Source organism: Dendronephthya gigantea, unplaced genomic scaffold (genome assembly GCF_004324835.1).
Source record: "Dendronephthya gigantea isolate DGI-Jeju-01 unplaced genomic scaffold, DenGig_1.0 000083F, whole genome shotgun sequence".
In the NCBI taxonomy this organism is placed as follows: domain Eukaryota; kingdom Metazoa; phylum Cnidaria; class Anthozoa; order Malacalcyonacea; family Nephtheidae; genus Dendronephthya; species Dendronephthya gigantea.
Window position 1 is genome coordinate 273945 of NW_021163093.1, and position 14250 is coordinate 288194.

The window sequence follows — 14250 nt, forward strand, 5'->3', positions numbered from 1 at the left end:
GGCTTAGTAAAATTCAGGTTGCAAGCTTTGTTGCTCAGAAAAAAATTCGTCTTTTGCACAAAAATGTAAAAACAGCCGGAACAACTGCTAAGGACTCAAACATTTATTTGGAAAAGAACATAAAACAATTAAGCAGTTGACAATATAGAAGACATTCTTACAGATTCTTTGAAAGAAATTACTGATTGACAATTATTGAAACAACAAATACTAAACTACACATGGTTAAACAAATTCGTAGGTGATCAGGATCCCTTCCTTCTTTATTCCTTCAAAGGCCTAAAAGAATGAATGACATAATCAGGACAAATATTTATTGTGTGGAAAGTGAAAACGAAAGAAAGCGGTACAAGAATGACCTACACTTTACACTCTCCATGATAGGCCAGCCTAATTTCCCCGTCACTTCCACATTGAGCATATCTTAACATACACGGGTTGCTATATGTCTTGCCGTCTGTACCACATTGAGGATCGTAAAGCTTTGGACAACCGGCGCGACACTTCGGTACTATATCAAATTCGAAATTTATGGTTAGACATTGACACTTCAACTAGCTACAATACGTTACAATGGTGATTCTTGTAACGGTTATTGTTGTAGATTGCAGTCTTTGATTGCATGGTAAAGAGACCTGACATTTTTTTATACACCCTGTATATCTAACTACAAGTTGTGAAAAAATAAAACTCTTACGACAGTCGGGTGCTCACATATTTCATGTCATTCCTTTTTTAAACTCTTAAGGTTAGCTTACAGTTTTGTATTTTCTTGCTGGCATCGTTTGATTACAAGATATGAATGGCCTAATTCCATGCCGCTTTGGAGATGGTTGCAATTACCCATTATACTTAAGTAATGTGTTCATTTTACGAAAATAGGAAACAAACAAACAAGATAATTTCCTCACATGTATCTCCCTTATAAGTGCAATACTCTCAATAAAATTCCTAGAGCCGCAAAACTATTGGCCAACTTCCATTCAAAAATGTATATTTTACTTACTGCAAGGTCCTTTGTGTACAATCGTGATGTTCTCTCCAAACTCACATGCAGTCTCTTCCAAAATACAATAATTGGGATAGGTATTGCCATCTGATCCACATACTGCAGGAAGCTGTATTTTAGGACAAGGGACGATACAGGTTGGCTCCGGCTTAGTTTCTAAGATGGGAGAATATGCGAATATTTTTTTTAAAAAACATCATGAAGTCCATGATGGTTTCCAACATACCTCTTCTTGAACTGCACAACTGGGTAAAATTATATGCATTGGAAATATAAAATTTCACTGAGGGTAATGTACATACCACACGCTCAATGATGAGCCAGTCTCACTACTCCATCACTCTTACACAAGGCAGCTTTTAACTCATATTTGTTACCATATGTTATACCATCCGTACCACATTCAGGACTCCATGGCAATGGGATTTTTGGGTTACACTTTGGTTCTACCGTATGAACAGATTATAATTCAGCGTAAATAATTACTTTCGGAAAACAATTGATTGGAGATCTCATGCAAAGCATGGGTATGGCATGGATACACCAGATTTTGCGAGGACGAATATAATCAGAGAAGTTACAGTTAACTGTTTGTTCAATAACAGAAGTCGTTACGTATAAGTAGATTGGGGATCCTAGGTTTTGCCATATTTTAAGTGCGATGCTCAATGCAAACATCAAATAAACTCCATGGAGCAGTGACACATGTTATATAAACATTCAGCCAAAATGGTCAGTTTTAACTTACCGCAAGGTCCTCTGTGAACAACTTTAAGATCCTCTCTGAACTGACAAGCAGTCTGTTTCAATATGCAAACATTAGTATAAGTATTGGCATCTGATCCACATACTGGACGGAGCCGCCTTCTGGGACAAGGAACGGCACACGTCACCTGAGTCTCCTCCTGCTTTAGCTCTATAGAAATATCAAGCATTATTTCAAGCTGTTGTGTTTAGAATTGCGTTCAGTAATCTGAGAAATAAAAAATACAACTGATCCTGGGATATTGTGGAGTTTTTAGCAGCATCGTGATGTATTTTAAGAGGGCTACCTTGAGTGGAGGTATGAATCATACAAGAACGACCGCACTTACGGTCATAACGATTGGGTTTTTTTCAGCTTCGAGGTGGCCGTTTAGGCGTAGGCAATTTGCCCGCTTTTCGTACCCATGGCCATGCAACCTACAGGGGCGGTTGTACGAAAGCTTGATAGCGATCGGCATGGGATAGTGTTTTTTAGTCGCTCTGACCTTAATGTTACTAAATTGGGAATTCTCTTTTTTTTAACTCTTATTTACAAATCTCTAATTGCATTGCTTTTCAGGCATGTTCACAACGATTGCAAAATCATAATCTGGTGGATAGCGCTATAGCCAATTATATATATGAGAATAGTAAATGTACACATGAGGAAGAAATATCAGAAAATTTCATCACTATATTCGAAAACATCACAGAGTATCATATAATACCACGCAGTACCACAAAGAATGACAAGGTTTATTTGAGGTAGAAAATATAAGTTATCTCGTATTGAGAATGCAAAATTTTGTGGTATATCAAGCAGTATTGCGGAGAAACACATCGTATATTAGGATATCATACAGTATTTATAAATGATATCCTGTTGTATCTTGAGATCGTGATGTTCGATCGTGATGTTCGATCTCTTCTAACTCACAAGCAGTCTCCTCCAAAATACAATAATTGTGATATGTATTGCCATCTGATCCATACACAGAAGATATATTTTTGGATAAGGGACGACACACGTTGGCTCTGGCTTAGTTTCTATGGCATGGAGACTGAGCGATTAAACAAATTTTGGGATATCATATTGTATATGTACCGCATAAAGCACAAGGCAGAGTTATTTAATTGCTGAAGCTCCCTATTCTTGACAACAGAATCTCGAAAGTCGGAAGCCAGGAGTCCAAAGTCAGAAGAATTTCCTCGGCTTTCGTAATAAATACTGTGGATAATTTTTTTGCACTTAAAACTTATGGGCCGTTTTGGTAAACGCCTTTCGAACAACCGGCCCCTAGATGCCTTGTAATTACCTAATCTATTGGACTATAACATACCACACTCTCCATGATGAGCCAGTTTCACTTCTCCATCACTCTCACACGAGGCAACTTTCAAAAAACACGGGTTACCATATGTTTTACCATCTGTACCACATTGGGGATCGTATTCCACTGTGCATCTCTCCGGACACTTAGGTTCTAGAGTTAAGTAATACAATAAAATACCAGAAAAAACTAGCTACGAAAAAGAACTCAAGATGTGAGCTACATCTGTAAACTCAAGAATAAAATTTTAGGCAATAACAACAAGACAAGAATTTTTAGGGGTTATATATATCGACTTTATTTCATTTCTTTATTTATTTATTTCAAAGTCATTGTCAAACGCTAAGTGGCCCTTTTAGTCCTCTCATTATTCTATACAAATGGAATGGAGAATCTGAGATTGAGGAGAAATTAACGTACCACACTCCCCATGATGGGCTAGTCTAATTTCACCGTCACTTTCACACTGCGCATATTTAAGGGTACATGAATTAGCGTACGTCTTGCCGTCTGGGCCACATTGAGGATCGAAGTTTTTATAGCAAGCTGCCGAACATCTCGGTTCTATATTAAACCCAGAATATATAATTATTTAGACAAAGATACTTCATGTAGATTGTAATATCATACATTAGTAACTGCCGGGTTTCGATGCATCCGTGGTTGGTTGTTTCAGGCAGTTTCCACTCAAGTAAAATATTATGTCAGTCCAATCTTTCAATTTTCGTACGAAGGCCAATTCCAGAATATAAACTGATATGATAAACTTGACTTACCGCAAGGTTCTTTGTGTAAAACTGTGATGTTTTCTTCAAACTGACAAGCGGTCTCTTCCAATATGCAATGATTGGGGTACGTATTGCGGTCAGATCCACATACTGGAAAAAGCGCTTTTCTGACACAAGGAACAGCACACGTCTTTGGCTTAATCTCTAAGATGGGAGATTAAGTGATCAAATGAATCTTAAGAAACAGCGTACGATGATGGGCAGCCCATTTAAATCTTGTGAACGTTTGCTAAGAATTGTTATTATGAACTAAATATTGTCAATTTACAATGAAATTGTAACTTATTATAATATGCGTATGACTCGAGTCACTGGATAGTAGAAACAGCAAATTTCGATATTATAAAGCCACGGAGGATAGAAAGTTAAAAAACGAAAGCCAAATTGCTATTACGTCATGCATTTCACTGCTTCTTTGGAATACTAATGTACTTGCGTTTGACTATTACTTTCTTTGGCCAATTTGGGCAGAAATTCGGGTCAAACCTTTTGGATGTGCTGGGAAATCGCTATTGTGCAGTTTCTACAAACCCATGCAGTTGGAATTTTGAAATCTGGGAATGCTTCCAGAGGACGGCTTTCAAGTTATTATTGAGTTCCATGGTCATTACACAGGATCTTTTTTAACTTTGGTAAATATTTGCATGTGTATTGTCTATGTTGATGCATGCAGTTTATGGTTATAGTCCACTAGAAATACATGCATGCAGCAATCCCTCGCCTCGGTTAAACGAAGTTCGTTAGGGATGGTAACATGATAGTTATGTGGGTTTGGGGGCTTGGAGGGTACGTGGTATATAAGTATGTTTGAGAAAGGGAGAAAAGAAGCATGTAAATATTTTTCTGAAAGTTGGAGACTGTAATCAATAGTCATGGTGGTCAATGGTCATCGCAACTCGCAAAGATGGGAGATTTCGCGAGTGTATTTCTTTTTAAACATCATAAAGTCCTTGATGTTTTCCTACTTTTCCAATATATCTTTTCTAGAACTGCACAACGGGATATAGTCATGGGAAATATTAAATTTCACTGAGGGTAATGTACATACCACACGCTCCGTGATGAGCCAGTCTCACTTCTCCATCACTCTTACACAAGGCGTTTTTCAACTCATATTTGTTACCATATGTTATACCATCCGTACCACATTCAGGACTCCATGGCAATGGGATCTTTGGGTTACACTTTGGTTCTACCGTAAACAGATTATAATTCAGTATAATTATTCTATGAGACAAGGAGCTCTAGAACGAAAACTTATCAAGTTTTTAAATATCCGTCACAAAAGTAATTTGTTACTAAATACAAATTATTTTACAGATATGGTTTAGGTAATTTTGCAACGTAAATAATAACTTTCGGAAAACAGTTCAATGGGGATATGGCATGGATACACCAGATTCGGCGAGGGCGAATATTATCAGAGAAGCTTTTGTTTGTTCGACAACAAAAGTCGTTACCTATAAGTAGAATGGGGATCCTAGGTTATGGCAACGAGATATGGAACAGGAGGATACAACCACATATTTTGTTTCGTTAAGTTAATAGAGTGAGACCACGAGAAAATCACTCCATTACAGAAATCATAATAAATAGCATAATAAATCAGAATAAAAGCATCCAATAAACTCCATGGAGCAGTAAAACATGTTATATAAACATTCAGCCAATAAAGTTTTAACTTACCGCAAGGTCCTCTGTGAACGACTTTGAGATCCTCTCCGAACTGACAAGCGGTCTCTTTCAATATGCAATAATTAGGATACGTATTGGCATCTGATCCACATACTTGACTTAGCCGCTTTGTGGGACACGCAACGGCACACGTTGGCTCCGGCTTAGGTTCTAGAATGGCAGTATCATGCCATATTTCAGCCAATCATTTTAAGCTGAAGAAGCATCTAGCAGTGCTATATACGGCACTTTAGGATGTCAACAGCATCTGAGGATTTACACCACTGTCTAATGTTAATATGAAGATAGACAGGGTTGAAATAGGCAACCTATCATTATTTATACAAATGGAATGGAGAATCTGAGATTGGGGAGAAATTAACATACCGCACTCCCCATGATGGGCTAATCTAATTTCACCGTCACTTTCACATTGCGCATGTTTTAGGGTACACGAGTTAGCGTACGTCTTGCCGTCTGTACCACATTGAGGAACGAAGTTTCTCGGGCAAGCTGCCGAACATTTCAGTTCTATATTCAGAATATATAATTACATAGACACAGATACTTTATGTAGGATGTAATATCATACATTAGTGGCAGGCGTGTTTTTATGCATATCCGTGGTTGGTTGTTTCAAGCAGTTTCCACTCCAGTAAAATATTATGTCAGTCCAATCCTTCAATTTCTGTACGAAGGTCAATTTTGAAATAATTTCATGTTCAGCTCCAAATGCGCCAATTTAATACTTCAGATTAAGTGAGTATTAGGTTAGATTTAGAAATAGCACCCTAACCTTATTATAAACCCAATTAAAACTTATTCCCAACCCTAATCCTACCTTATGGGATGAGAATTCAAGGATTCTGATTCTGAATTCGCAAATGGGTTTACAGATTTTTTAAACCACGGATAATTTCATATAATATAGACTTGAAAAAGAACATATAATGAGCACCATAATCGTCACGCAAATATAAGTGCAAGAGTAAATACATAAACTTGACTTACCGCAAGGTCCTTTGTGTACAACTATGATGATTTCTTCAAACTGACAAGCGGTCTCTACCAATATGCAATAATTGGGGTATGTATTGCGGTCAGATCCACATACTGGAAAAAGCGCTTTTCTGACACAAGGAACAGCACACGTCTTTCGCTTAATCTCTAAGATGGGAGATTAAGTGATTAAATGAATCTTGGATATCATGTTTTAACGACATCATTCAACCCAAGTGTAATATTTCTTGTAGTGTTAGATATTAATTGAATGTGTAAAAGAATCTAAATTTATCGGGAAGTAATGTACATACTACACTCTCCATGATGATTCGCATTTTGGTCGTGTGAAATGCAATTTAAGGAATGGATAAGCATGTTAAGCCCTCATTGTTTGAATTGCGTTTTTACGTATATAGCACTGTCCAGAAATAACCTAACACTACAATTGCGGTTCGGTTGTGGTTAGGTCGCGGTTCGGTTCGGTTGCAGTCAACCGATAGAAACCGCAGACGACCGCAAAGGAAAAAATAAGATTCGGGTTACCGTTAGCTTCCGAACAGAATGTTATGAACAGCTGAGAACGACAACACAATAGTCAAATTGAAAAAATCTTAAGAAATGTCTGACAGACAGAGTTAGGCCGAGGTTCAACCTCCGTCTCACCGCGTTCGACCTCGTTCTGACCTGGATTCAACCGCGATCAGACCGAGGGTTGACCTAGGTTAACGCGGTTTTTGTTAAGTTATTTCCGGACAGTTTTGTGTTCGTTTTAGAAATTACGATATAAGATATTATAAATGCAATAAAAGTGTTGGGACTTGCAAAGCAAGTTACGCATGCGCACATTGGGGCAAAAAAGTGTGACTCGATTTGGCTCAGATTCATAATTCATATCTTTATTTAGCTTACTCTGCATGAATGCTTGTCATGCAGAGATAAGCTATATAATATTATAGACTGCTGCATGACTAGAGTGCTTCCACTTCTAGAAAAATATTACCACACTTCTTTTCTTACATACTAAAACATACTCACGCTGAAATTTAATGAGTAAATCGATAGAAAAATCGAATTTTTGACAAACAAATGCTGATTTAAACAAAACCTTTAGCGCGATGTCCCATTTGACTCAAAATTTTAAAAATATGAAGTGGATCTTCTGATCTAAGAACTGGTTTCTGAAATTATTTGATGCTGGCAAAAATATAGCTGTATGAGGAGTGCAGGGCTTGCCGAGTGGAAAGCTGTGCAATAACTTAGCACTGGCTGAGCTATTTTTTTGTTTAGAAAACATATAATACATGCTTTAGATACAATATATCTGAAGAGATAAGAGACCGGTCATAAAGTACAGGGGATTATTAAACCACGGATTATTTACCTCTGTTTATGGCGTGTACGCGACTTGATATCAATTAAGTAAACAGTGATTAGCGCAACAAAGAAACACAGGTCTAGGAACAAGAAACATCATCAATGTAACTATCACATTCTTCAATCAGATTCAGTTGAGGAGGGTGAGGTGGGTATATATTATTAAAATTCGTAATATATTCATGGTGACTTCAGCAAAAGTAAATCTGCTTGTAAAGTACTCTAAGAAATCTAAAGCACCAGCAAAGTTTAACAAAATGTGTAAAAATATGTTAGTTTATAAATTGACTTTTATACATTAAGCTGACAAAGTATGGTTAGTTATGATTGAAATTATAGATCGTAAACATATGTTACCTGTTTTCATGGTTGCTTCTAAATGCAACTCGTCCTAACAGCAAAAACGACTAATCACTATATTACGATTAAATAACCTTAAAATGTAAAAAGAAATTAAGATAAACCGTTTAGTGAGATATTTTTACAAATTGTATGAAATTTCTGCAATGAAACAACCTAAGAGAATGCAGGTTGAACGAGGAATACAATGAAATATGAAGCAAGAAGTTCATCTTACCTGGTTTAAATTCTTCGCTATCTCACTCCAACACCAAGATGAACGCGTTATGAGAAAAATTCATGAACTGGGCTTTTTTAAATAGTATCGTTTTGTGTGTGTCCCAAGTATTGACCTTCACGCGCTTTCCGCTGGATGCGCAGCGACGCAAAGCGTCATCGTCATCAAGTACGCTGAATCCATGATGCGTGATCAGTAACGAATTTCCGCGGTTACAAACTATGCAGAGAGGAAATGCTAAACTCTCAATCCAGAGGTGACCTCTCACAACCCACCTGTAAGAGAGTACTCGAATGGGATATTACACGGGAATTGATTGACGCTGGCGAACCGGTTCACTTATTTTCAATAAAATCACACCGTAACCGCACGTAAATCACACCGCGACCGCAAAAATTTAGCATAGCCTTCATAATAGCTACACATTTTCTAATTATAGTTTATATATTACAATTCTTTACCGATAATATTGGTCCATGAACGCGGCTGGAAACATTAAAGGCTTATAAGCGCCTCAACATTTTAGTAGCGAGTCTAGGGCTAATCAGCTTAATTATAAAAACACAGCTTAATTTTTATTTCATTTCATTTACCTAAATACAACGCGATTGGTTACGGACATAAAAAATATTCATAAATCTGGCAATGCGATTGCGATTTTAAGCTGTAAGAATTTAACCCTGCATGGGCCACTGCTCGACAGAACTGAGTTGGGCCTGGATGGAGTCATTTTCCCCTGTTTTTCTACTCTAAAGTGTGCTTGTTGACAACTTTACAAATCCAACAAAAATTTAACACTAAATATGAATTGAACGCGTTTATGCCATGGAACGGAATTACTTATGACCTATGGTTAATGCATGTGGTAATCGGGAGAATGCGTAAATGCAATCGCTGCTAACATGCAGCTACGCACATTACAAATTAAAGTAGGAAGCACTTGAGGTGCAAGGAACCGGAAAATTGCTATTCGGAATATGAAAATAATGAGCTTCGATCAAAACATATAAGATTCGGTTGTATTAATAATTATTAGGGCACGCTATAATTGATATCATGAAAGATTTTCATACTTGTTTCGTACGAGAAATGCATCAGAACAGCCCGCTGTTCTGGTAGAAATATCAACCAATCACAAAACCGATACACAACAAAAATCAAGTATTATATCCCTCATGACTTTGACACTTTAAGTAACCTAAATTAAATCTTAAATAATATTTGTCGCTTGTGAAAATGCATGGGGCTATTTATGATTTCAATAATAGTTGGACCCTAAGCGCTAGAGAAAAGATGAGTCATATTTAACACATCTATTAGAAGACTGCCTTTATTCAGAACAAGAAAATTTTCTGTTGTAGAGAGATTCGCAGATCACTTGAGTCTATGGTATTTGATCGCACAAGGCTTATATAAGCTGCATCCCAGAGGCAGAGTTTACTCGACTACATAACAATTACCTATTAAGCTTCTCGCTCAATCCAAAATTATGGTCTTATTGTTTTGGAAGGAGAGGCTTAATTCACTTAATTAAGTTCTCTTATACTTGTATAACTGCTGAATTTAAAAGAACCCATTTTGAAGTTCATTGTCAAAAAAAAAATTGTTCGTGTTAATCTCATCTTTTATAGGTATTTAGTGATTGCAAAGAATGGCTGGAGTTGCAGACCCTCGTCAGACCGGCTTCTTCGAACTTCCTTGGCCAGTTATTACAGTCTAGAGCGCCATCCACATCTAAAAGGCATCTCAAAGAGATAAGCAAATTTTGCGATTGGTGCAAATCAGTAGATCAACACTGCTGGTTTCTGTGGCATTAGCAGTGGCTTATATGTATAAAACATACAGTCAGTCTAAATCATACTCCATGCAGTTTAGTTATAATTCATGCTGCACTCCAGTGGTACCACTCGTTTATGCCGTGTTTGAATCAGAACCCTTTCAATAGTGACATTGTCTTGAATTTCCTGGAGTTCACGAAGCGCGGAAAGCCAGCTGTTGATAGAAAAGTTCCAGTTTCTACTGATATGGTAAAAGCTATCATTAATATAAACATGCTACACCCACAGCTACTTTACAAGACTTAAGGATTGCGTGTCTATGCACCCTTGGATTCACAGCTTTTCTGCGGTTTGATGAGTTGAGTAACATTATACCGTCTCATATCACCATCACCCCTGATTATTTGAAGTTATTTATTCCTCAGGCTAAAAACGATATTTACAGAGAGGGAAACTTCGTGTATGTAAGTCGTCTCAATAATCAGTACTGCCCAGAGATGATATTGGAAAGATACATGGCAAAGGCTGGTATCGATTGTAACAGTAACCTTCCATTATTTAGAGCGGTTCGTTTTAACAAGAATTCTGATACTTATAAACTTTGTAGAAATAAATTGTCATATTCTAGATGCAGAGAAATTTTCGAGAGCTGTCTTAAAGATCTTGGGTACGACAACAGTCAATTTGGATTACACAGTTTACGTTCAGGAGGAGCAACTGCCGCGGTTAAAAATAACAATTACCTATCAGAAAGATCACTCAAAACCAGCAACGCAAAAGATATGTATATTTTGCATAACGTAACAGAACGTTTAAAAATCTCAAGTGATTTAGGGTTCTATTGAGCAATGTCGTATGTTTACAATACTATCATGTAAATAATCAAATCGAAGTGCACACATTTACATACAATTAAAAGAGTTGGATTGCCCACAGTTATTAGAATATACATGGTTTGGAGGCTAGATGGAAGTACAATACAACTCATTATATATGTTATTGTCGAGGTTTATGCAAAAAAGGGTTCCTTATCCGTCACATGTCTATTATATTAATGCCTAACTAACCAAAAGCAATGGCTTGGCTTAGCTCCTTGACTGTGACTTGAACAACATGTTAATTCAGACCTTACTATTGGTTTATTTATTCAAAATACAATAGACACGTGACGAATAAGGAACAATTTTTTGCATAAATGTTCCCCGACATAGTTAATCAGTTCTATTGTAGTTTTATGTAGTCTCTAAACCATGTATATTCTATTAACTATGGATTGCCTGAGCAACCAACCATATATTGTGGTCCATATTGTTATTCATGAATATACATAGGAATAGAGATAGAAAATAATTTACGTTCAGCTGAACGTAGTGAATTAGAACGTAAGTCATACTTCAAATTTATTACGGTTTGTCTACACAACGTTGTTACGTAATCCCCTAGCCGGTGCGAGCACCGTGCAAGGGTACTAATTCCGCTGGGAGATTAAATACCCCCGGGTATTTTGACAGAACATAGCGGAAACCAAAGTTGCCCAAATGACATGTCATGGACGGTCGACGTTGGGCGGTTTTGCATGTCCTGAGTTATGCGCATACGCAAAATTTAAGCGAGTAAAGAATGGTAATCAGCAATGCCTGATAAGGTGGAATGTTTGTATTTAATAAAGAACGTCAGCAAATTATTTCACTGTGATCTCCCAAACTATTTCCCCAAGTAAGATGAGCACATTTTTTATTTATGGATATACTTTTTAAAAAGGGGATAAAATTTAGGACTGCATGAGGCTATGAGCTATTAAAGAAGTATGATATAAAATTGTAATCGATATAAGCCACTAAGTCTTTTAAACAGGTAGGTGTCTATTTTGTTTATTCCGTATTTGCTGTATTGAAAAAGATGTAGCTAGTTTATTTGCATGCTATATATTGAGCTTGGTATGTTGTTTTGCCAAGATAAAACCGACTACGAAAGGCTATCACACCATTGTTTTACTTGAAAAGGGTTTTTTAAAGTTGAAATTTGAATTTGGATGAAGTAAATGCCAATTATGCTGCAAATATTCGCAGCATATTCAAAGAATAACATTGAAGATTTTGAAGATTTTGTGCATGTACTTCTAGTATGCTTATAAATACATAATAGGTGATGCAATGCATGAAAGGAATGTGAAAACATGTTACGGCGGATTTCCACTTACAGTGAAATCGTTCGCATATTTGTTTTGAATTGAGAACAGTCAAGTCGCACTAATTTATTTATGCTCTTAAAATTCAAAAGAAAATATGCAAATATTTCGCTAGCAAACGATTTCGCTGTAAGTGGAAATCCGCCTTTACAGCGAATAAACAGAAGTTCAGGAGAAAGTTTAGACAAATATGTCAACGAGGTATACATTGGAAGCCTTTTTGAAGGTATGTAGTGAAAGTATTTGCAAATGCCTACTTCTATATAAATCTATTTCAATTTTTAACATCTGAACGCATCAACAACTCGTTCGCGTCTGTGAAAATTTAAAACTAGTGGAAATTGTCATTCAAACTCTAATAGTATTCGAATAGAGAAAGATTTTAAATTTAAAAACTTATAATTATAAGTACACCACACGTTATCAGCGTACTACATGAGTTAATTTATGCCCAGCATGCATATGGCTTTTGCGAAAGCCGTAAACTCTAAGGCAATTGCAAAGTTATGTTTTGAATTGATTTGATTCACAAAGGCAACTTCAACTTGAGACGTCTTGAGTGAATAATAGAAGATTACAAATGAAGTAAGTACCCAACTACCGCATTTTCATTACCCAACTGACCCTGGTACCCAACCACTCTACTCCAGTACTTAATCAATCTGGTACTCGCTGGATAAACATGCTCGTTTATACTTATTAGTTATTATTATCTTGTAAATAGCTATTTAAATAGCTCGTCACGATTGGTCATATATTTCGCAATGGTCTTGAATTTCCCTTCACAAACTATTTAACTCGTTTAAATCAACGTATTAACTATCAAATACAACAGAATCTATATATACACTCGCGAGTCCAAATAGCAAACGAACTAGCATGCAGATATAATTTATTATATAACATGCAAATATCATTGGCGTTCTTAATTAAGTCATTACTCATTAGTTATTCAGTAATATTATTATTATGTTATTCAGTCATATGCTAAATTCAAGATTGAATGATATGTTTCAATAAAACCAAGGAACAAAATGCCAGCGTCTTCTGACAACTTCGACTCAAATATACTGAAACAGACTAAAATAATCCAAAAATATCTTACTCAACTCTTCTGATTAAGCCTCGAAACGACCAGTATTTTGTCAGTTTTAGATCGAGATTGTATTAATTTTGATATGAACTCTCTGATTATCTAGACAAAATTGTCAACTTGAATATTATGCACTGAATTAGTGAATATGTAGTTGTAAAGAGTATAGCTTTGTATGAGCTAATCTAATTGTCGCGGGTCGCGAGTCGCGGGGTTTTGTCGCAGGTCGCAGGTATATTTCGCGAGTTTTTCTCACGGGGTTTTTCGCGGGGGTTTCTCACGGGTTTTTATTCCGCTTTTTTCGGGTTACGGTATTTTCGTTTGCCCTCCAAAGAATAAAGTGTCCGCATGGGTGAGTATTTTGCGAAACAAACTCGTCTCTATTCTAATAACAATAATACAGTGGCTTCATACGAAACCGATAATAAAAACTCAATTTTTTAATGCAAAATGTACGTTGGCAATGTAAAATGCTAAACTTTCAAAATATTGGTAATGCAAGAGATAAGCGTCACAATATAACTTATTGACGTATAATACATATAACTTGATACTCCTTATAACTGAGTTTCTTTTAGCTGGTAGTCCTCATAACCTCATTTTCGAAATAAAGAGCTACTGTAGAAAAAAAATTTTGATCTGCCCTAAATTAAGCCTACCAAGATCGTTTCCGAGACTGTATTTTTGGCATG

At 36.5% G+C, this 14250-nt stretch overlaps 1 protein-coding gene across 1 annotated transcript; it reads right to left on the minus strand.

The window, feature by feature from the left end:
- Nucleotides 1-263: 263 nt before the first annotated feature.
- On the minus strand, nucleotides 264-8289 carry LOC114533003 (serine protease inhibitor dipetalogastin-like). The gene is made up of 11 exons (XM_028554578.1): nucleotides 8280-8289; nucleotides 5934-6077; nucleotides 5559-5717; nucleotides 4921-5064; nucleotides 3861-4016; nucleotides 3505-3648; nucleotides 3094-3237; nucleotides 1758-1925; nucleotides 1007-1165; nucleotides 364-511; nucleotides 264-279 (listed from the first exon to the last, which is right to left on the minus strand). Exons 1-11 carry the CDS (start codon nucleotides 8287-8289, stop codon nucleotides 264-266), a joined length of 1392 nt encoding a protein of 463 aa, XP_028410379.1.
- Nucleotides 8290-14250: the final 5961 nt, after the last annotated feature.

What these genes read in the sequence shown, in the direction of transcription:
- LOC114533003 (XM_028554578.1), bottom strand. An exon ending in CGTTCACAGAGGACCTTGCG is followed by an intron (nt 5,065 to 5,558) that starts GTAAGTTAAAAC and finishes TGTTTACGGTAG; the next exon opens with AACCAAAGTGTAACCCAAAG. An exon ending in TTTACACAAAGAACCTTGCG is followed by an intron (nt 3,649 to 3,860) that starts GTAAGTCAAGTT and finishes GGTTTAATATAG; the next exon opens with AACCGAGATGTTCGGCAGCT.